This window comes from Equus przewalskii, chromosome 17 (assembly GCF_037783145.1).
Source record: "Equus przewalskii isolate Varuska chromosome 17, EquPr2, whole genome shotgun sequence".
In the NCBI taxonomy this organism is placed as follows: Eukaryota; Metazoa; Chordata; class Mammalia; order Perissodactyla; family Equidae; genus Equus; species Equus przewalskii.
Window position 1 is genome coordinate 23,515,630 of NC_091847.1, and position 23,820 is coordinate 23,539,449.

The 23,820-nt window shown below is 35.6% G+C and overlaps 1 protein-coding gene across 4 annotated transcripts in view; it reads right to left on the reverse strand.

Annotated features, from left to right (window-relative positions):
• Positions 1-23,820, reverse strand: part of LRP1B (LDL receptor related protein 1B) — a 1,824,802-nt gene that overhangs the window by 460,453 nt on the left and 1,340,529 nt on the right. For all 4 annotated transcript variants that reach the window (XM_070581263.1, XM_070581262.1, XM_070581261.1 and 1 more), the window contains 2 exons: positions 2,874-3,008; positions 2,146-2,275 (listed from right to left, as the gene is read on the reverse strand). In XM_070581263.1, the coding sequence (XP_070437364.1) occupies positions 2,146-2,275; positions 2,874-3,008 (265 nt within the window). The remainder of the gene's footprint in view (positions 1-2,145; positions 2,276-2,873; positions 3,009-23,820) is intronic.

The following is a 23,820-nucleotide window of genomic DNA, read 5'->3' on the forward strand; positions in this document are numbered from 1 at the left end:
TATAAGGTCATAAAGAAGGTAGTTGAAAATCTTAGAAAGTGAAGCTCCCATAGACTTAACACACTCTAGTTAAATTATACAATTTGCAGGGCCAGCCCCGTGGCTGAGTGGTTGCGTTCGCATGCTCTGCTTCACAGGCCCAGGGTTCGGATCCTGGGTGCGGACACGGCACTGCTCATTAGGCCGTGTTGAGGTGGCGTCCCACATGCCAGAACTAGAAGGACCCACAACTAAAATATACAACTATGTACTGGGGGGATTTGGGGAGGAAATAAAAAAAAGATTGGCCACAGTTGTTAGCTCAGGTGCCAATCTTTAAAAAAAAAAAAAAAAAAGATTATATAATTTGCATCCAAGAGCATTCCTAACCAATGCAGCTTTTTCACTTTTTATATTGTAACCTTAGTTTTAGCCTGAAGTGTGACAAATTTGTTGGCATTATTTCTCTCTCCTATATTAACTTTCTTTGTTTTATTTTTCACTGTATTAATATTATGGCTTGATTTTACAGCCTTTGTCAAGAAAGTGAACAAGTGATGACATTAGGAAAAGAACATGCAACATATGATAGGAAAAGTTGTAGATTTTCATGAGTTCATTTGATGTTTCACATAGACTGACTTCATTCTAATTCAGTGTTTCTTACACTTGCTTATCTAATACACCTTTGAGTGACCACCATGCAGTCACATTTCTTCTACTCCAAAAGGCATAGGAGTTCTATTAACATAAAAATATCTACTCTTTAAAAAAAAACCTCTAAAGTCAAGTCATATTAGCAATGCAAGAAACACAATAATGGGGAGTAATATAAGGTTTTACAATAGGACTATTCCTATATTATTGTTTCAGAGGAAAACAGTTATCAGTCAGCAATTATTCTTTTCCAGCCACTGTACTAAGCCCTGGAGATAGAGAAATAAATCAAACACACATGGCTCTTCTCTTCACAGAGTTAGAGTGAAGAATAGAGATGTTATCCAGTCCAGTAAAAAAATAGAGCTACTAAACAAATAAATATAAATAAATAAGCAAATATTGGTGCACAGAATTTATAAAAATGAAAGTACTGGGTGCTTTGGTGTCATAAAACAGAACGATCTAATCTATTTGCAAAGCCAGGGAAAGATAAATAAAATTCAGCAAGGTAAAAGTGTGAAGGAGAATATTGCAGATAAAGGAAAGAGGCTGTTCAAAGTCTGAGAGTGGAAGAGAATAGAAAATATTTGAAAATATCTGAAAAACTAAGAAGTCCAACAGAAATTGATTGAGATAGCGAAGAGCCAGAAGCAGGAGTCTGAGACTGAAAATTTACATACAGCCTGATTAAGAAGACTCAAAACAGAAATTCTGGACTTTACACAAAAGTTAATGGTAATCCCTTGAAAGGTTTTAAGTAAGATTTATATTAAAAGAAAAGAGTCGCTCTAGCCTTTGGCGAGATTAGGAGATCTATTGGGAAGTTACTGCAGTGGTATATATGTAAGGTAAGAACAGATTTAAATAGGGTGGAGACAGCAAAGATGGAGAGTGGTAGATTGATAGAAGAGTTAGAAGAAATTTAGAAGATTTAGAAGAAAAAAATCGGCAGAACTTGGTGGCAGATCAAATTCATTTCAATTTTAGATATACATAGTTTGGGTGCTCATGAAACATCCAAATGGAAAATGGAAATGTTAAGACAGGTAGACAAAAGGAATTCAAGAAAAAAAAAAGCTTGGCCTGAACATGCTGATCTGGCAATCATAGACATATAAATGGAAATTGAAGCTTTAGAAATATTGACAAATGAGGTCGGCTATTAAATGGTTATTCATTCATTCAGCAAGTAATTGAGCATCTATTTTGTAAACAGTTCTAGGGCGGAACTGTAAACAGAGAATCTAGAAACATGTTGTGTACTCATTCAGATTTACATGTATATTAAAAAACTGCATAATAAATATGACCCCATCAAATATGTACAAAAATATACATGAGCAGAGTGAAAATAAAGTTTTTCTTCTGCTTAAGTAAGATATTTCTGAGTTTTGTTTCAAACACTACAACTAAAAGTAAATATTAATATGGATGTCTGGATTTTTTTAATGGAACTTAAGAAAATTTACTTAATATTCAAAAGATATACGTAAATCTTAAAATTACCCTTTCTCTGGGTGCACAGCTATAGATCTTGGTTGATCCAGGCCTTGGGAAATAATTACATAACGGAAAGAGCCATTGAGTCTTGCAACTTCAATTAAGTTGAAACCATGATCTGTCCAATATATGTTACCTAGGAGAAATACAGATGTGTTTATAATATAGTTGTGAGGAAAAAAATTATTAGTTATGGCTAATAACTAATTAATCACATAGCTATCACATAACTAATTAATCACATAGCTATCAAGAAATCATTTACTTACACTCTATATTGTTTTTTAATGTCTACATTTCCTTAGCAGAAAGCTGTAAATAAACTAATATACAAATACTTTCTAATCTCATACATCTGTAGTTTAAACCATATAGAGATATATTTATATCTTAAAAATAAGTTGAAACTTCTCTCACCTGAAGAAGGGATCTATTTTAACTTTCTACTGGCTTCAGGCAAAAGAGAACTTCTAACACTTGTTTACCTGCCTCATGGAGTTCTCAAGAGATTTGGGCAAAATTAGCACTACATAATCTACTTCTACCTAAAAATACTTTCCCGAAGGCTTTTGAGCATTAGAAAGAGTGAAGCCAAAAGCAAAAGAGACTATTTACCCTTGTGGCTACAAGTAGAAAAAAAATCGTTATGAGTCAGAAATAGAATTTTTATGAAGCAGATTTTGCCCCTAACAAAATAGGCATGAAATGAAAACAGAAAAAGCCATGGATTATACCAGCAATCCAGTCAATAGCTATCCCTTCCACTCTTCCCAAGCCATTGGTAATGATATCTTCTTTCCAAGTCTGATCTCTTTTAGCTCGGCTAATTTTATTGAGGCCCATGTCTGTCCAGTAGATGGTATCATTTTCTACAGATAAGACAGAGAAAAAAAATACACCACACACTATAAAAGGTATCAATATATGTATTAGGATCACATCGCATCAGTATTTTTTGGGTTATCATCCTGGGTGTACTAGAGTATAAGTATTCTTCAGGATAATTTACTAATATAAATAGTTAGAGAGATATTAAAACAACATGAAAGAATTGAACCAGTTTTTTAAAAATATTTTTGAAACATATATGGAAATAACATCATATTCTTTATTATTTTTTCTTCATTTTTTCCTACTCATTTTACCTTAATAAATACTTGTCACCCATGAATTTGCAATCTTAATATCAAACTGTGTTATTTTTCTTTTCACACCTATACGTGTGTCTCACCCTTCTAAAGATAAAAGAATGCTACTAGAGACAATCAACTCAACAGAGTCTCAAAGCAGAGAACAGAGAAAAAACATAAGGGCATTTCAATTATATCAAGGGGGTTTTAAGCATAAGGTCATTCAAAATGTATAAAGCCTTAAAAGTGCCTTATTATCCAGTTATTCCTTTTGAAGTGCTAGTTTCCCAAATGTCAACTACAAACCCCTTACATTATTTTTCAAACTCTCATTGTACAAATGGGTTTAAGAATATTTGAAAAATGGCTCTATGCTATCATAGAGTCTTTAAATAACAGTGCTTGTTGAATATTTGAATGAAAAATGTGTCTAAAGACTATAAATGAAATATATTGTATGTGCATGCATATGCATAAAGGGTAGCAATTATAGACCAATGATTTTAAATATAGCCACCAGAAAGACACTGGGGACAAATCATTAAATAATAAATTTACCACTAAGAGAGTAAGCTTTTGTGTTGTGACCTATATGGCCATTTGAAGAACAAATCCTTTAAGACCAATATAATTTCCCTCTGGCACAGTGACAGATGATGAAAACAAAGAAAAAGCAATTAGTATAATAAATCCATTTATCAGTAAGTTTTGGGATTCCATTTCAAATGAAATGTAGTCTGCACTATTTTACCTATTTGGGAAAAGATTCCAAATAATCCCTGTTCTCAATAATGGTTGTCAAATACACAACTGTTTGAAGCAGAGCAGAGATAATATTTTCAAATATATATCTGGAAAACACGGGCTTGTTTGACTTTTCCAATTTTGTAAAATATCAGTTAACATATTTTCATTATTCAAAGAGTGAATCAATCAACAAAATGAACATGATTTTTGCGTAAATATTAAGCATCATATGCAGACTCTAATTCTCTTCCGCAAACGTTAGACCCATAGATCCAACTGCCTACTTTATCTCCACTTCTATGTAGAAAAGGCAATCTTGATACACAAAAGACAAATTCTAGATTTCTACCTGAAACACATTTCTCTTGCGGTCTTCCACATAACTTCCCAGGCCTTGGTGGTATGAATGATGACACTTCCATCTTTAGTTGCTAGGGCTAAAAAGCTCATATTGTCCTTGATCACTTTTTCTCACACTTTGCATCTAATCCATCACCAAATGTTCTCATAGTCAATCTATTACCAAGTATTTTTGGCTTTTCTAATTCTTCTTTCAAATCATATCCATCAGTCAACCACCTCTCACACTCTCTACTACTTATCATGTAATCCAAGTCACTAGCAACTCTTGCCTGAAGTATTGCAATAACCTCCTAACTTAATGGCCAGCTCCCACTTTTGCCTCAGTACTCCCCTTTCCTCATGAGTCTTTTCTCCACTTAGGGACCACTGTTACCCTTTTAAAAAAATAAAGAAGTTCCTTTCTCTGCCCTCCACTCAAACTCTCTCATCATTTCCCATCTCATCCAAAGTAAAATTAAAGTTCCTTCCTATGACCTTCATATCTACTCACATCCTTCAACCCTCTCTCACCTGATAACCTTCCACTCTTCCCCTCATTCATCAATTTCTAGTAACACAGATCTTCTTCTTCCTAAAATAAACCAAATATCATTCAGTCTAAGGTTCTTTGTGTTACTTTTCCTTTCTGTCTGGAAGGTTCTTTTCCCAGAAATCTGCACAGCTGTGTCTTAGCTCAAATATCCCACTTCTTACTGAAAATTTCCCTGACTACTCTATAAAAATTATTTCCTTACCAGGCTCTATCCTCTTTACCAACCCTATTTTTCCCCATAGCACTTATTACTGTCAAACACGTTATATATTTATTGTTTTTTTTCATTAGTGTCTGCCTTTTCTCACAGGAATACAATCTCTTGGAGGGCTGGGACTTTTTATTTTTTTCACTGCTTTATCCCTGACACTAGAATAGTGCCTGGCACAAAGTAAGCTCAGAGTAAATGTTTGGTGTGTCAGTGAATGAATGTGCTGTGCTGAACAAAGACTGGTTGGGAGAGGATACAAGGAAGAAACAGCTCTCACCATGAGAAACTTTATAAGCTCATCAAGGAACAGGAGGTATGAACATGAAAAACTGACTAACAATTCACAATAGTGTAGCATGAGTGGCATATAAGTAGCACAGACAGAGATTTTTGCAGGAGTTCAAACGCAACGTTCACAACAATCTTCACAAGTCCTAGAAGAAAGGACCCTAAATTTCTGTGTGGTCTTATTTTTGTGTCACTCTCTAATAGCTTTGCCAGCAATGCAAAAATTTAAAGTTCCATATAATCAGGAAGGGTTCTTTCTCACATATACCATTAGATCTTGCACATGCCTTTAGTATTACACTGAGCTGAAATTGCATTTGTGCATTTCTTCTTAAAAACAGACTGAGATACTTCATAGGTAGAGGACTGCAATTGACCCAATTTTTACCAATGAAGACACAGGTGCAGTAGATACTTCATAAATATTCACTTTGTGAATAATAGATTAATTTGTAATGCTGAGGCTATCTCTCAATGGTCAAGTCCACTAGACCACAGCACTGAGGAACTGAGAGTTGCTTGTGTTCTTTCTATTAGGTATATTTGGGATATTAGCGAGCAAATTAATCATGTCTTGATGCATTAAGGAGGATCAAGAGGATGGAGAATTAAACCACTCATTCATATCCAAATCCCTTTCCTTATCATTTTTTTTGTATATATATTGCACACCTACACACTTTAAATGGAATAATTTCACTAAGATATAAGAATATGTTTTCTGATATCTGGAAATATCTGCAAAATAAACATAAATTAAGTCAAGAATATTTTAATTAGGGATATAATCAGGCTGAAAGATGATAAAATTTTACAACAAACTGTAAAGATAAAAAATGGAAATACGTATAAAGATAAAAAGGGAAGAAAAGACTATCATAACTCTTCTGATACTTATTCCAAAATATGATATTTTTTAACTTTAATTAACCCCATCAATGGATACTTATACAATTCTTAGTATGTGCTAAGCATTATTATAGGCATAGGAGTGTGGTAGGGAACATGACAGACAGTCCCTGTAATCATGGAGTTCAATTCTGGAGTTGAATTACACTATCTTAAGACATATGATAACTGGTAATGTATAATATAATTAAAGATTGGAAAATAGAATTTGTAATTTAAGATTATAACAATTATAATTAGTTCCCCACAGGCATAATTAGACAAATAGGACAAACGGTAACTATTTTCAGGGATTACCATATAGAGAGATAGGGTCAGCTACTGTGCATTGTAACTACAGTCAGAATCAAAAGAAAGCCACATATTATCATAATGATAGTTATCCATGAAGCAAGGGAGTGGCTTTTTGACACTGAGAAAAGTTAAACTTTTTGAGTTGAGCTGAAGAGCTAGCCATCTACAGAAGCTCGATTATGCATGGTTCTGTCTGAAAATAGGAAATAAGAAATACAAGTCTCTTAAAGTCCTTTCACCCTTAGATGTCTATTTTCCTGAGATTAATTAACAAACATTTATTGATCACTTGTTGTGAACACACTAGAGTCCGTGTTATCTTGGGCTGCTGGGTCCTAGAAAATTCAAAGTCGTTTCCTGGCCTAGATTTACATGCTATTTCAGAAAACACCATACACATGTGAAAAAGAAACCAGATAAAATACAATGTATAAGATTACTATGCTTCTCTCTCCTAGTGAAATACTCACCAGCACACTAGGAAGATAGCAGACCAGAGTGCAAGGAGTCTGGGGCTGGATCCTACCATTGCTCTACCATTTACCATGAGACTTTCACAGTTATTTTCTCTCTCCTGGCCTCAATTTACTACCACTTTCAGATGAACTAGTTGCAGATATCTTTCTCCTTTAAGGTCAGAAATATAAGCATTCTCCATGGTTGTTATCATCATTTGTCAGCAGTGACCCTACCAGCCAGGCCAGAAATACAATTGTTTCTACATTTACAAAGGCTGCCTTAAGGCCATGGACTTCATTAATTCCCCTAGTTTAGTCAAGATAATGGTTTCCAAACTGATTTCCATCCTAAAACTTTAACAGATATTAATAGTTACCTCTAATCCAAACTTATCTTTTGCTTTTTCAAAAATCACCTTCTCTAATTTTTGGAAAGAGACTTTCTCACATCACTCCTACTTTTTCCAATCATCATGTGTCTCAACGCAATATTTTGTTTCTGTTCTGCGTCGTTTCAACCCAGATACCAGACTCAGTCCTTTTCGTTAATCCACTTCTTATTCTCCCACCCACATTCACAAGCACAACTATTCATATAAACATGAACTACAAACAGTGCCACAGAATTTATGAAAGCATGAGATAAGGAGATTTCTTATAATAGCCTAAACACTTCAAACTGAAAATTAGAAATCCTTATTCCAAAAAGTGCTCTAGCCACACCCACCACAGGTTCTTTTTCAGTGGCAGCTTTATTTTGTGCCCCAGTCTCACACCTTATCCTCAGCTTGTCTCCTCTCCTCTCCTCTCAACTTATCATTCCCTCCCCTTTCTGATTACCCACTCTCTAAAAAGAAACCCTCTCTAACCACTGCCCCCAACCTCAGCAACAGATCTGCCTCTACATAGCTCAAATCCAGTAGTTCTCAAATGGCTGCCCATAAGAATTGCCTGGGGAAATTTCAAAAAATATATCGAACATACAGCTACACCTCAGAGATTTTAAATTGTTTAGTCTGGGGTAGTCTGCAGGCTGAGAATTACTCGTTAATCCATCAAAGGTACAGATAAGAAAAAAAACTCTTATTATATAACAGGGTACAAGATCTTGTCTAGGAGATCTCTACTATAAAATGCTACTCCCTCCTCCCCACACCCAGTCCTCAGCCACATTACAACCTCATTGCTAGTGGTGGCTCACAACCAAAGGGATTTCCAAGGAGAGAAGAGCCTGACATAGTCTCCAGAATGTCAGAGCTGGGTTTTCTTTTTGACTCTAGTTGGGGGAGGCTTTTAACTTGAAAAAAAAATGTAGTTTTTTAAAATTTGCTCAGTGGATTCTGATATGCCACTGGCCCCAGATCTGTTAGAAATCACTGCTCTTCAACCTATGCCTGAATCAAGCTAAATCTCAAGGCAGTTCATAGAGAGATTACTCTGCTTTGATCCTTTGCCACTCCCAATAAGCCGGCTTTTATTGAACTATTTATGTGTCCTATGCCACGGGTATGTATTTTTCATTTGATTTTTTCTTTCAAATTATGTAGACATTGTGAGCCTTGAAACTGATTGTATTCCTCTCTTTGCACTGGTTATTGGAAATACAAAAATTAAATTTGCTGCCCACTTCTAGCAAAAAGACAGAATTTTACAACATGCATTCTATCTAGTTTCATGTTATTTTTTCTTGCCTAATTTTTCTCTTAGCACTCATTTCTTCACACTTTAATTGTTCATTTCATTGCAACTCCTGCATTTTTGGAAGCTACATAAAATAATTTTTAGAACAAGATGAGATATATATATATTTTTTTAACATATAAAATTATATGTTATAGACAAGCGACATCAAAGGCAGTGTACATACTGTTGTCAATGGCTAGGAAAACCAAGAAAATCCAAGACAATGCAAGAAAATGTTAAAGTTGTGTTTTTCACTTTTTTGTTCCTTGTTCTTTTAAAAGTTCTATTTAGGGGGTAAGCCCAGTGGCTCAGTGGTTAAGTTCACACATTCCGCTTAGGTGGCCTGGGGTTCACCAGTTCGGATCCTGGATACGGACCTACACACTGCTTGGCAAGCTATGCTGTGGCAGGCATCTCACATGTAAAGTAGAGGAAGATGGGCATGGATGTTAGCTCAGGGCCAGTCTTCCTCAGCAAAAAAGAGGTGGATTGGTGGCAGATGTTAGCTCAGGGCTAATCTTCCTCAAAAAGAAAAATCCCTATTTAGGTATATATTTTATAATGCATTAAATCATAATATTTAATATAGCAATGACATATTCTTTATAAGTAAATAATTTATTGATGAACTAAACAAACAAGTATTTTAAGCAAAATCTCTTTTTTTTTAGCCAGTAGGTTGTATAGTAAGAAAGAAAGGTTTAGTACCACTGGTACAGCTGTTACATTCCAATCATGCCCCATTTGGGGCACATTCAGTGCCATGATGCACCAGCTGAAATCTCTGGAGCAGACTATGAGAATTATAGAAACTGAGAAGGAAGCAATGTCAGTCAAGGTCATCAGGAAAGACCTCACAGAAGAAGTGAGGCTTTCACTGATCCTTGAAGACTGGGTAGCATTTGGATTAGGAGAGATGCACAATATAGTTCACAGAAATCTAGTTGAGATAAGGAACCAATTTCATAAATGTGACCATCTTCATAATAAGAGGGAGGGACAACAGGACCATTCAGGAAGAATGATGACAACCAGTTCTGAATCCATCAGACGTCTGGGTACAGATGTGAATTAAGTTGTACTTTCTATTCTTTTCCAACTTTAAAAGCATTTCTTCAAACACTTTGCAGGCTAATAAGTTCTCAATATTCCATATTAAAAGGGATTCAATAATAAAGTGCTAATGAATTATATTTGCTTCTTTCATCCTGAGAAAGGCAAATCAATATAAACACAAATGGGCAATTTTCTTACAGCAACAAATTACTAAGAACTCCATCCTTGTGAGTAAACAAAATAAAATCTGCAGACTTTAAAGGTTTTAGATATCTTAATCCCCTTAAGGTACAATGTTATGAAACTTTAAATAATGTACATTCTCTTTTAAATTACTCCTCTATCAAATAAGAAATATATGCCTATCTTGCTTTTGTGTCCTGAATGGAATTTGCATTAAGTGTACTTATTATAAAAGTAATTCCACTTTCAGGTTTTGAACTGTTTCCTCTCAGATTAAAGAAAAGAATCTTTCACATTTTCTTAAGCATTCACTGTTTTTTCTCTTCAAAGCAATTGCACTGTGCTGTTTTTCATTTGCATTAAGTTAGTTCTCACAGTCCTTGTGTGCCTAATGTTGACTTTCGGGGAGCATATGAGACTAAAATGTGCTGTCACACTCTCATCTTCTTCAGATTAGAAAAGGACGGACAGCAGCTCCAAGGAGAAATCGTTTTAATTTATTCTGTTCAGACTCCTAGAACTAAGTCGTTAAATCGAGACAGCATGTTGAATAGATTTGTCTTCAGGGGACACCTACTCAGACATTTCTTCAAGAAACCATCAACCCATTTCAAAAAACTTTGCCATTCCATTTCACTTTTATTTTTGAAGAGAGAAAAGGCAGAAATCTTGTTCCTCAAATGGTTGGTTTCTATGCTATGCCTCGAATTAGTAAATCAGACAAAGATGGAGTATACACCTTAAAAACAGAGGCTTTCCCAGCAAATATGTTTGGATTTCTTTTTTTTCATCATCACCCTTGGTGAAAAAAATACCTTACTTAAGTTTACTGAAAAGAGGCATGTAGCATAGTAACTAAACACTTGGATACTATGTTCTGATTTCCTGAGTTGAAAATCTCAACTCCTCTACTTCGTGTTTCTATGACATGGACAAATTACTTTATCTTTCTGTTCGGTCTCCCAATATGTAAATTGGACATAATAGAGTTGCTGTGACGATTAAACAAATCAATCTGTTAAAGCACTTAATGCCTAGTACATAGTAAATATAATAAAGTATGAACTATTTAAATTAAAAAACACAAAGCATATGAATTAACAAAATGAAAAGTATACTGACTAATAAATTTGGTAACTTTACATACTTTCGAAGTTTTAACGTGGTTTTAGTTTAACATACTATCATCTTTATACATTTAAAACATTAAATGTTTAAATTTAAACATTAAATTTAAAACATTAAATCTTAAAATATTTAAATATTTCCTTTGCAAAAGGAGAGAAATCTAATTTTAATTAATCTCATCCAAGGAAATAACAAAAGAGATAGAAAATCTCTTGAAAATAAACAATCAAACATTGCTGGATATTTCCAAAGTCACTGTCTAAGAATTTTTCATATTAAAAGTTAACATTGATTTGGATGCACAGTGGCATCTCATTTTCAGAAAGGCAAAGTTAAGTTTACTATTAAAAGTTACATGAAAATTTGCTCTACAAATTACTTGAAATTGTCAGTGTTTATTGTACTTAAGGCCCGGCCAAAAAAATTTAAAAATTTTCAGGGTAAGAAAAAGTTATTATTAACACTGTTAAAGAATCAATAAAATCTCTCTCCTCAATGGCCATCTTAATTGTCTATGCATATCACCTGATTCATAGGTGACAGATAGATATATAAGATTCTTATGATATGATTATTTTCTAGTTTGACTTTACTACTGTTGACTCATAGCTCACATGATAATAAAACTCATGCTCTGCTTGGGTTTTCAGAAAAAAATGCAATTCTTTTTTGTGAATAAATTACTGCTTAAAATAGAAAAAATGTAAATCAATATTTTTTATTGAGAGCTGTGTGTATTATAGAGGATACAAAAATAACCAGGAAGCCAGCTTTAATCTTCCCAGATAATTAGTCACCCTCTTATAAGTATTTGGTAGCCACATACATTACCTAACATTTTATGATAAGATGAAGTTGTTTCTCAGCCTACATTAGGAGTACATTAAAGGAAGACTCCATATTCTCCTCCTAGTTAGCTCCTCAGAAGCTGGTGCAATACTTTGGACTGTAGAGACACAAAAGCTCAATGAATGAATGGTCAAGCAGGAAGGTGTGCATTCTTGCCATCAAAAAGTTCAAATTCAATATGTTAGATGATAAACCCATCAGAGCTGCCCTAAATCTCTTCCTTTACCTGTGCTCTCTCTCAGTTGATGTGAGGAATAAACTCCCCATCACCCAAACTAAAGACCTGAGAGTTATGCTTGATTCCATGTGCATCTATTTATCTTAGCACTACATCCAGTCAGTCGCCAAGTTCTGCATGTTTTAACTACTACTTCTTTTTTTCTTAATCTGCATATACCACTACAGTTTCATTCAGGTCTTTACCATCTCTCTTCTACATGATTGCAACAGCCTCCTAAATGATCTCCCTTCCTATAATTTTATTCTCCTCAAACCCATTCTCACAACTGTTAGGGTAACAGCTAAAATGCAAATCAGATCTTCTTGTTTACCAGTGTTCATGTTTGTAGGTTTCTCATGACCCTAGGATGAAGTTCAGACTCCTTAGTAAGTCATACAAGGCCATCTATGATCGAGAATAGTGGCCTACAAACTTTTTTGATGAGTAAAATAATTTGAGTACTCATCCTTAATATATATGTTTGAATCCATTATATACGTACACATACATGAAACATGCATGAAAATATACATTTTTAAACGGAACAAGAAAAAATAAATATAAACAGTTATAATATTTTTCCTCCCTGTATTTGACTATCTTAATCAGTTATAAAGGGTGTACACTTTTCTCCTCTCCTGGAAAAGTTTCAGCCTATAACTACTTCTTTGGTCTTGTCCAGCACATCTTGCTGCCTCAGACTTGACTCTAGCAGCACCATCTTGTTTGTGGTCACCTTTACTCCCTGTACACAGACCTATCATGTCATTACTTGCCTCAGTGCCTTTTCTCATGTCATTTCTTCTGCATCTTTTTAAGCAGGAAACTCTTATTCAGACATTAAGACTAACGCATTCCTCCTCCAAGAAGCCTTCTTAACTATCCCAGTCTAGCTCAGTATCCTCCTTGTTGCTCTCACAATAACCTGTGCTTACCTCTAAAGCTGTACTTAGCACAGAGTATTACACAGCTCACTTTTTATGTATCTTCCTTTCCAGTAGATTGAAAATGATTTTCATTCATCTTGGATTCACAATGTCTATCTCCAGTTTTCCATACATGCCAACTGAATAAATGTTGATATTCAATTAATAATAATAAAAAGAGAATCAAATAAATGATAAAATAGTTAAAAAACAGAGTATTATCTACAGCAAAGAAGGGTAAGATAAAAAATAATTTGCTGAGAAGATAAGAAATAATTTAATAAGGCAGTAACATTTTAGCTGATTATTGAATGAGTTAAAGAACAAATACGCATTGATTGTCCTATTTATGAAATTATGTGCTCCTTCCTATGGCAAAATAGTAAAATCAGGGGGCAGGATGTAATTATAGTAAGCATCATTTTATAATAAATTTCATTATATATCAACGGTAAGTTAAATGAGAAAACTGTGATTTTATGAAGCTTAAGCTCAAGAATCAAAGCATTTTTTGAAATTCTAAATATTTAAAATTACAACAATGTTTGACAAGCTATACACAAAAAGATATAATATTTGTCTCATATTGTTTAGTAACAACTCAATAATAAAATTATATGATGTCTTGGATTTGCCTGAATTAGACGAAACAAATTGGTCATGGATTGAAATGGGTGATGTGCACATGAGGGATTCATGATATTCTTCTCTCTACATTTTCATACATGTTTGAAAGTTTCCACTGTAAAAGTTTAAAAAGTGCCCCACCAGATTGAAAAGAAGTCCTGTTTTAATTATAATTCATAATCAGATTCAGAAGCTTTCATGATAACAAAATATATCTAAAAGCTCTAATCTCTAACATAATTTTCTTGGATGACACTCTCAGTATTTTATCCATGAAGGAAACTAAGAAACTCCAACAATTTCAATAATTTTTTTTTCTTTTTTTTGAGGAAGATTAGCCCTGAGCTAACATCTGCCGCGAAGCCTCCTCTTTTTGCTGTGGAAAACTGGCCCTAAACTCACATCTGTGCCCATCTTCCTCTACTTTATATGTGGGATGCCTACCACAGCATGGTTCGCCAAGTGGTGCAATGTCCTCACCAGGGATCCAAACTGGCGAACCCCAGGCCGCTGAAGAGGAACGTGCACACTTAACCGCTGTGCCACCAGGCTGGCCTCTCAGTAAAATTTTAACAGAACTGTGCTCTGTTAACCACAAAGTTTTCAGGTTAGTAGTGGAGAAATAGTAAAACAAACAAAGAAAAAAACCTGAAAGCAAAGAAAGTACTTACGTGAGCTAGGCTTTGGAGGGTACATATTAGAAATAGTCATATTCTTAGTCTAGCTCAGAATCAGAAACGGGATTACTAAAAGTATAGAGTCTTGAAGAAGCTCAGGTAAGGGGTGATTTTTCACCTCAATTAGACTATGCTCGTGCTAATGAGAGCTTAAATATTATATTAGAAAATTAACTAGGATGAGATGGAAAAAATTAAAAAGACCCCCATATCATCTTGCATTATCAGGTAAATGAAGAGAGATGTAATTTAACAACAAAAAAAATAATAATCATAAGGTAGGCTCAAACATTTTACAAAATATAATATAATGTAATACATCCCAGAGAGATAAAGAAATACAAAACTCCTTAAGAAATTTTGATTCAATGAGAATATAAATGAAATAGTTTTAGAAAGTTTGTGATAGAACATCTTAAGAAGGGCAGATCGAGGAGAAAGACTTGTCCTTTCAAGTTAGTCGAAGTAGCTAACTTGAAATGTTTTCAATTATCAAAGTAGAGGGATAACAATTCCCTCTCTGTAGGTATGTTATGTATGTGTGTGTCTATGTGTATCCTTTTCTTCTGCTATATTACCTTGAGCTCCAAGCCTCTTAGATATTAAAAGAAAAACAGTGACAGACTAGTAAATAATTGGATAGGAGTCTAGAAAGGAAACTCCAGTGCTTTAGGAAATCTATTGAGTGACTGAGTGGACCTGCCATCTTCCTTTGGACTTCAAATTTAGCAAATGCATGACGGGAAGAAGACTTTATTTAAGACCCGTATGAAGGAGAATGTTATCCTATAAATCCTATAATATGTGTCTTATTTTGTTGCTGTGATTTTACCCCAGTGTACGAAATTTGATAATTAAATCATAAAGCAAGTCCACAATAAAAACTAGTCCACAAAAGCTGTGTACAAGAAAGTCCAAAGCTTTACTCATAAAAGCCACAAATTAGAAATATACACAGACATTCATAAATGGAAAAATGGATAAATAGCCTATGATACATTTCCACAACGGGATATTACTCAACAATAAAAAGGAACACACTACTAACACATGCAACGATATGAGAGATCTCAACAATATTGTGTGAAGTGGAAGAATCAGACACAAAAGAAAACATATTGTGTGATTCCATTTATATAAAATTCTAGAATACGCAAAACTAACCTATGGTGATAAAAGTCAGAACAGTGACTGTTTCTGAGCCTAGGCATTAACTGGGTAGGAGCAAGAGAGAATTTGCCAAGGTGATAGAAGCATTTTATATCTTTTGATTTATTCATCAAAACTGAATGAAAGGCACACTTAACATCAGCATTTTACTATAGGCAAATTATACTTAAATATAAAAGAAATCAAAATATGGAAATATTTGCTTAAAAGAATCCCCTATAATCATTTTTAATTAGGTAATCTGGCTTCATCTAATAAATTTCACCCTGACACACAGATATGTCCTTGGTATGCAGAATTCTAGAAATACATTTGCTTAACCTTAAGAAAATTATAATACAGAAGAAAACTCATAGGACAATAAACAATAATACATGATGGAAAAGTTCAGTGCCAATTCAATGGGGCAGAAAAATTGAAAACAAGCTCTAATTGAGTACGTGCTACATTGAAGAGATATTTTCAATCATCATGGAGGTATAAATATAAATTGGACTTGAGTCTTGCTCTCTAGGAAAATGGAATTCAGAAAAGAAATAAAGAAATTGTACATGAATAACCATAAATTAGAGAGTATACTAAAGAAAATATGCAGAAATTGTAACTGGAATCCACAAAAGGGAAAGATTACATCCATTTGGGAGACTGTTCTTGGAAGAAGCTCTGAGAACATAGCATGAGGGAACATGCGGTTCATTGGAAAAAGAGGAAATAATAGAGAAGAGTCAGAAATCAGATTTGAAAGGTGTTGATTTGTGTAACACAGCTAGTTTATATGTTACGAAACGGTAGCTTTTAGTGCTAAGAACTTAGGACTTTATTCAATGATGATGATGACAGTGGTAATGATACTGTCACAGGTAGGATGACCAATAATCCCAGTTTGCCCAGTTCTCTCCTGGTCTTAGCACTAAAAGTCGAATGTTCCAGGAAACCCCTCAGTCCTGAAAATGAGCTTGTCAGATCTCTAATTTTAGAGCGTATAACTGACAGATGGTCCCAGCAGCAGTTCTGAATCTACTATCATGTTTGTGTCAAGACTGCTCTCGGCTGATGACTGTGAGGCAAGGATACTAAGGTGGGCCCATTCCTGCAACATGTGGAACTCCTCTGATGGACAGCTTTGGGTTGGCAGGTGACTTTGGCTCCCCAACGGCCTTCCTGAAACTTTACCAAACTGAACCACAATCTAAGGCTTTTCCTATCTAACCTTCTTTCCTTCTCTCTATCTTTCATACAGATCAGACCTATATTGCAATCTGACAACTCTCCTCAGTTTTTTCTCAGATGTTTCTTCAGTAAGACATAAGCCTGTCTTGGCTCTGCTTCTCAGAGGACTGAAACTAACACAAGCGGTGTCAGGAGTAGTCTAAGAAAATAAATGGGAAGATGGGGCTCTGGCTCTAGCTCAATCTCCACACAACAGGCAAAGAAGACATGGCCCTGAGTGACACATGGGGCCTGGACAGTTCCTGGCATGTGATGTTCAATTACTAAAAATTTCATGAAAAGTGACCTGAGAAAACATCTTGTTAAAGAGAAAACATCCTTGCAGGGGCAATGACTCATGTAATTGAAAAATATGGAAGAAACAATGACTACAAAGACAGCAGAGTTGGCTGGTTACTGCTACTTTGTAATGACACTCTACAGAGGGATAATGAGAAACTGAGAGCTATTAACAAGCAGTTAAAACTAAATGTGACAGTCAGTTTGGGGAGATTACAAAAAGGCAGTGGAAGAGTAGACACAGCTGAGCAGCAAACATAAGATCTAATAGTTAGCTCTACGGAGCCCCAGAGATGTTTAAATACTCAGTAAAGGCAGGTCTGCTATGCTAAAATCAGAGACCTGCTTTGTAAGACCTCGAGTCCTGAAATACGGGATGAGGATATTTGGATGGATTTTCCTAAGAGTGTCGGCTCCTGAAACATCCTTTTGGACTCTCAGAGATTGCAGAGGCTGTCCAATCTTCCCTAGTAAAGCTTAACACCTTCCTTGTAGTCAGTCCCACTAACCATCCTCTTCTAAATTTCCCCACAGGAAGAGAGGGCTACAGGAACTATGGAGCAGTTACTTCCCAAGTCTGTGTAGAGACATATCTGTTTAGAACAAAGGATGGTCTTTGTCAGTCATCAACATGCATTTCTCAAATCTCTGAGTATGAAGACCATCATTGACTGAATCCACCATTCATACCAAGGCCCCACTTCCAACACTGTTCCCAGGCAACAACTGAGTGTAACATGCATACTGAGGCAGACCCATTCCTATGAAATATACAACTCCTTTAAATGGCAACATTGGCTCAAGAACTCCCTATCAGGGCCAGCCCCAGTGGCATAGTGGTTAAGTTCAGCATGCTCCACTTTGGCAGCCCAGATTCAGTTCCTAGGCACAGACCCACACCACTAGTCTGTTAGTGGCCATGCTGTGGTGATGGCTCACATACAAAAAATGAGGAAGATTGGCAACAGATGTTAGCTCAACTTCCTCAGCAAAAAAAAAAGAAAAAAAAAAAGAACTCCCTATCAACCTTGCTAAAAATTTCTTAGAATTGCACTGCAGTCTAAGACTTTTCCTATCCAACGTTCCTTCCCTTTCTCCTCCACAGGAGTCAGCCCTATAGTGCATTCCAATTTCTCCCAATCTCATCTGTCTCAATCTCCTTTTTTACTCACAGACACTTGCCCCAGTCAACCTTAAGCATGCCTAAGACATGAATATTTTGAAATGTGGATAAGAGAAGGTATAGAAAAGCTTATGCCTATTGCCCTACATCAAAGAGTTCAAACTGGTCACAAACTAAATGTGTTTTATCTGGTCTACAATATTATCTTCTATAGTGTTACTTAGGGAAAAAAAAAGGAACTGGTGGCAACTCAGGGCTACCAATACTGCATCACTGAAATGATGTACAGTTAAGGAGCCTCTGTCCCCTCTATGTCATTTGCAGTGTGGTCTGCCACAGTCAGTCCCCACTAGGCCCCCCTCTCTCCCTAACTACTTCATTCTCACACGAAACTCCCCTGGCCCCTGTAGTCATTTGACTTTGCGACACCAGCCTAGTACTCGCAATAAACTAAGGTCCAAAGGTATCTTCTGAGAATGAGATTGCAGGATGGGTTGAAGATTTAAAGTGACATATAATGTGTAGCTACCACAGGGATGGGGATGGAGAAAGAAAATTGTAGGCTTTACAGGGATTTGGGGATTTGCAAAGAAGGAATGTCGGAAGAGCAAGGAGTGCAAAGATTTATAGTCCATTATTGAAATAACTGGCTGAGGAATACGTGCTCTGAAAAGAGGGAGAAAAATGCCAAATAGGCACTGAAACAATGAAACACAGGTAGGTGGAATCAGATCACCAAAAGTTGAAATAAGGACAAAGAGTAGGTTTCGCGTAGGGTGATAAATTCAGAGGTTGTGTGTAGAAAAGGGAATTTCCCTTTTTATCTACCTCCCTTGGAAAAAGAACATGGAATTAAATGTACACATTTCAACTTAAACAAATAGTCAATTCCAGATACTGAATTTCCTATAATATTTACCGAGTCTCCCCTCCAATAGAACAGACATTTTAAATGGCTTTTGTGATCATTTGTTATGTAATATATTTGAGTATTGTATCAGTTTCCTAGGGGTGCCATAACAAATATCACAAATTGGATGGCTTAAACAATAGGAACTTATTTTCTCACAGTTCTGGAAGCCAAAAGTCTGAGACTGAGGTGTCCACAGGATTGCTTTCATTCTGACCCCTTTCTTTGGCTTGTAGATGACTGTCTTCTTCCTTTATCTTCATATGGTCTTTCTTCTGGGTGTGTTGTCTGTATCCTAATTTCCTCTTTTTATAAGGACATTGGTTATATTGGATTAGAGCCACCCATATGACCTCATTTTGTCTTAATAATAGTCACATTCTGTGATACTGGACATTAGGACTTCAACATTAAGAGCTTTGGGGGACACAATTCAGCCCATAACAGGTATCCACATGTACCTCAGAGATTTTTTTTAAATTTAAGTATGAATGGATGAAGCTAAAAATAACTTTGAATAACAAAAGAAGATTTCTAAGAGAAGGAAGGAGTTGTCCATGCGTTAGTAATCAACATTATGTTCAGTAATCACCATTCCTCAAGATGAAAGGAAGCTCAGCCTACAAACAAGCTTACTTGAAGAAGTATATGGTGTCTGCTTCTCATTACCAGGGCATGCAGACATTTGAAGAATCATTTGGCAAACTATAGCCTCCCCCACCCAGGGATAACAAATCTGACCAAGTGAAGCCATTCTACACAATGGAAAATATTTGAATCAATGAATACCATAACTGAACAGAAACAATCGGAAGAGATTAGATTAAGGTCAAATTGCCCACATGATCGCAAGATGGAAAACATGGAAAGTCAGTTCCAAGACCTTACATTGCAGTCTTCAGCATCCATGCTAGTATTAATTCATTGGCTATCTTAGTTAATTCATGAATGGCTTCCAGCTCTTCAAGATATTTTGTCATCTATAAATTTGGTCAACATTTCTACATTTTACAGGTTTTGTTTTAAATGTGTGAGAAGAAAGTACAGAGACTGAGAGTACATACTTTGGGTCCAGATTACATGCATTCAAAATCCAAATCAAATTCAACACTTCCCTTTACCAGCAACACCCTTTCAAGCAAATTGCTTAACCTTTCTTGTTCCTCAGTTTCCCCAGCTGTAACACAGGGATAACAATAGCACCTCCTCATAAGTTTTTCATGAGGATTAAGTGAGTTAATACACTTAAAGCATTTAAAACAGTGTCTGGCATATAGTATACATGCATTCAGTGTTCACTGTTATTACTCTAATCAAAAACTAGGCAAAATAGTGGCAGAATAAAAATAAAGGCATATATAATTTAATGGGACATTCCCATTGTGGTCTGAAGGACAATGTCAAAGTTGATAGAAGTTAAAGCCCCCAACCCTATCTGGAGAGCAGAGAGAATCAAAGATTGGATTCTCATTACCCTGTCACTTATATGACTCAAGAAGTAGAAGATAAGAAGTCAATTTCCACCCAAATGTCAAAAAATTTACTTCTCAGCCAGCATGGCTCGCAGGGCTGTGCCCCACTGGCCTCCTCACTAGTTCAACAATCAACCCATTTCCATCTTAGGGCTCCCTGTGCCTCTGCCTTCCAATGACTCGGTGCCAGATTCACTTTTCCTTCATTCAGGTGCTGGCTAAAATTCACCTCTCAAAGAAGTTTTCTCTGACCACATGGTCTAAAATAGCAGCTGTTTTGAATCTTTTAGTCCTTAAACTGCTCTTGCTTCTTCATCAAATTCTATTGGGGGGTGGGGAGAGTGATTGTTTGTTATCTAGTTTTCCCACTAGGATGTAGGCTCCATGAAAAGAGAGATGGCAGTTTTGTTCCGGCTGCACCTTCAATATGTAGAAGAGTGTTTGGCACCAAGAAGTACTCAAGATTGTGTTAATATACAATTCATGATACAGCTGATAAATAAACACTTGAAGGGACCTTCTGGAGATAATGGTGTTTTCCTGTTCTAATGATGAAAGAAATTTGGGAGTAAGAGGGACTTTTCAGCGCCTTTCCAATTCCCTCACATATAAGATTCATTTTTTCCCTTCCTATTTATAGAGTTGGCAAAAATAGCAATAAATTAAGATTTTTGCCTTTCCCAAAAGAAGGAAATCTAGAACAAGAAATTTTAAAATATTTCCAAGTCAAAAATTTAGTAAAAAATAACTTTTTCACCGAATAAATAAATAATTTTGTCTAATATCGAATCAAATTATAGTTTTGCTAAGCCAGTGAATACATAGGGTTTTTCCTAATTATTTTATTTTGCTAGTCACCTAGACTAAAATCATTAAAACCAATTTAGCCTGAATCATAGTTGAAAAATTCTAATGCTCAGAGCACTGATAATAACCTGGAAATAATGCAAGCTATGCTTCACAAGGTTAACTTGTGATTAATTCTGTATTTTATTGTGGTTATTCTGAATCCACAAATGTGAACAGGAGGGCCATGTATTTTTCTGAATTTGAGAACTTAATTTCTCACCACATGCATAGGAGGACAGGCTGTGCATTCCTGATTATTTGTCAGAGCCTTTTAGGCAGATTTTTGCCAGCAGCAGGCAAAATGAAGTCATTTTATGCAACAGAATAAAAGGAAAGCATTTTGGCCTTTACTTTCAAGGTAAAGTTATGTTCATTAACCACAAAGAAGAATCTATGGTAGCAAGAATAGAAAAAAATCAAAACCCTGCTATTTCCTTTCAAATAGCCTTTTGAAAAATTAAACAAAATCTGACAACACATCCTAACATATTTAAAAAAAAAAAAAGGAAATACACAGTGGAATAGAAAAACATTAAACTCAGAAGCTAACACTATTATCTGTCACCAGCTCTGCTACTCACAGCTGTGCATCTGGACAAGTCACTTCAATAATCTGGGCTTCTGTGCCAGTTTCTAAGGCTGTGTAAGAAGCCATACCAAAACTTAGTGGCTGAAACGACAATATGGCTCATGAACCTGCAATATGGGCAGTGTCCAGCAGGGGCAGCTCTCCCTCCTCTGATGTCTCTGCTCTGCTTGACCTCAGCCGGGGTGGGCAGAATGCCAGGAAACCTAATCATGTGTAAGTTCACCCACTCATGTATCTGGGGAAACTCAAACAGCTGGGCTGGCAAGCTAGCGTTCCTTAGATACTTCTCTGTTTCTGTAGTCTGTCTGCATGATGGCATTTGGGAACAATCTCCTTTACCTTATATGAAAAATGATCAGGTTGGATTAGATAATCTCCAAAGTCTCTTTCATCTCAGAAAATCTTATAAGTCTCTGATTAAATGGAAACAGGAATAGCTTGAAAGTGATCCGACAGCTAGAGTAATGTTAACACGTTAGGATAGAGAACTTCCTAGAATAAGTAACAATAAGTATGTAAAGCATCTAAATCAACAAATGACCACATTTTTCAGTGTTAAAGATTATGGGTGATTTCAAATGCAAGACTATTTTCAAAGGGTGCAATTTCCAGGACATAGGGCAGGTTGATTGTTCCATGCCATTTAGTCTTTCTATTTAACAACATAATTATTATCATGGCTCATTTACATTTTGAACACCAGATGTGATATCGAGAGCTGTCAACACACTACTATTGTTAGGTTTTTAAAACTTCCTGTGAATATTTATATATAAATATATAAAAGTATTATATTTCAGTACATTATCCATCTATATAAAAATTTGAGTCACAATAATATAATGCTCTTTTGCATCATCCTTGGCCCTGATTACCTATCTGACAGTAACCAAGTAAAGGATAAGAATCAATGCTACCAGTGGCGAATTGTCTCTCACAAGAAAAAGTAACCTGTCTGGAAATCTAGCAGACTACATGTATGAGTTACGGTGAGTACGATGAAACAAGGCATGGAGAATCCCTAAGGCCAAATGGAAGGAATCCAACTGTAAACAGATTATAAAATGCCAACCAGTCAATTCTGATTTCAAGTTTTATATTTGTTTTAAGGCATAATGACTGCTTTTGATATTATTATTATGTATTCACAAACCACATTTATTTATGCAAAATGTTTTATGATTGCTTTCAGTAAATAGATGGCTTTCCAGTATAAGGAAGTTTATTGAACAAAGCATGGACACCAGCTGTTCCCTATTTTTTCTAATAGAGTTATCTGCATTTTACCAGTTGGAAAACTTAAATCCAAAAAGGTTAATGCTTGCAAGGTCATATCATTTACCAATCTCAACCTTGTAATTTACTGGTACTGTGATGTGAGCCTGCCTTTGAATTCTGCACTTTATGCGACACTATTATTTCACACAAAAGGAAACTGACACAAACACGAGAGGAATTTCCAGGTTGAATTCCTCAATCATCCCTCAACTGTGTCTGTAAATATGCAAAAATCTTTAATGTCTAGGTGGCCTTAAATAAGCAGTTGTCGGGTATCCTGAAATGTCTCTTTTGGATGAGGCATATTTTTCCAGTAAACTGGGACCATTCCAGACACCCACTAAAAAGTCCTAAAAATTGAAATGTTTTAGGCACACATTATGTGCAAGTGGAATCTCCATAAAATATCTGAAAATGGAAGTAGAATACAGCAACACAATGAAACTTGGTCTTCAAAGTTGAAGAAATTAGTGTTCAAAAATCCGTTTGACGATGATCAT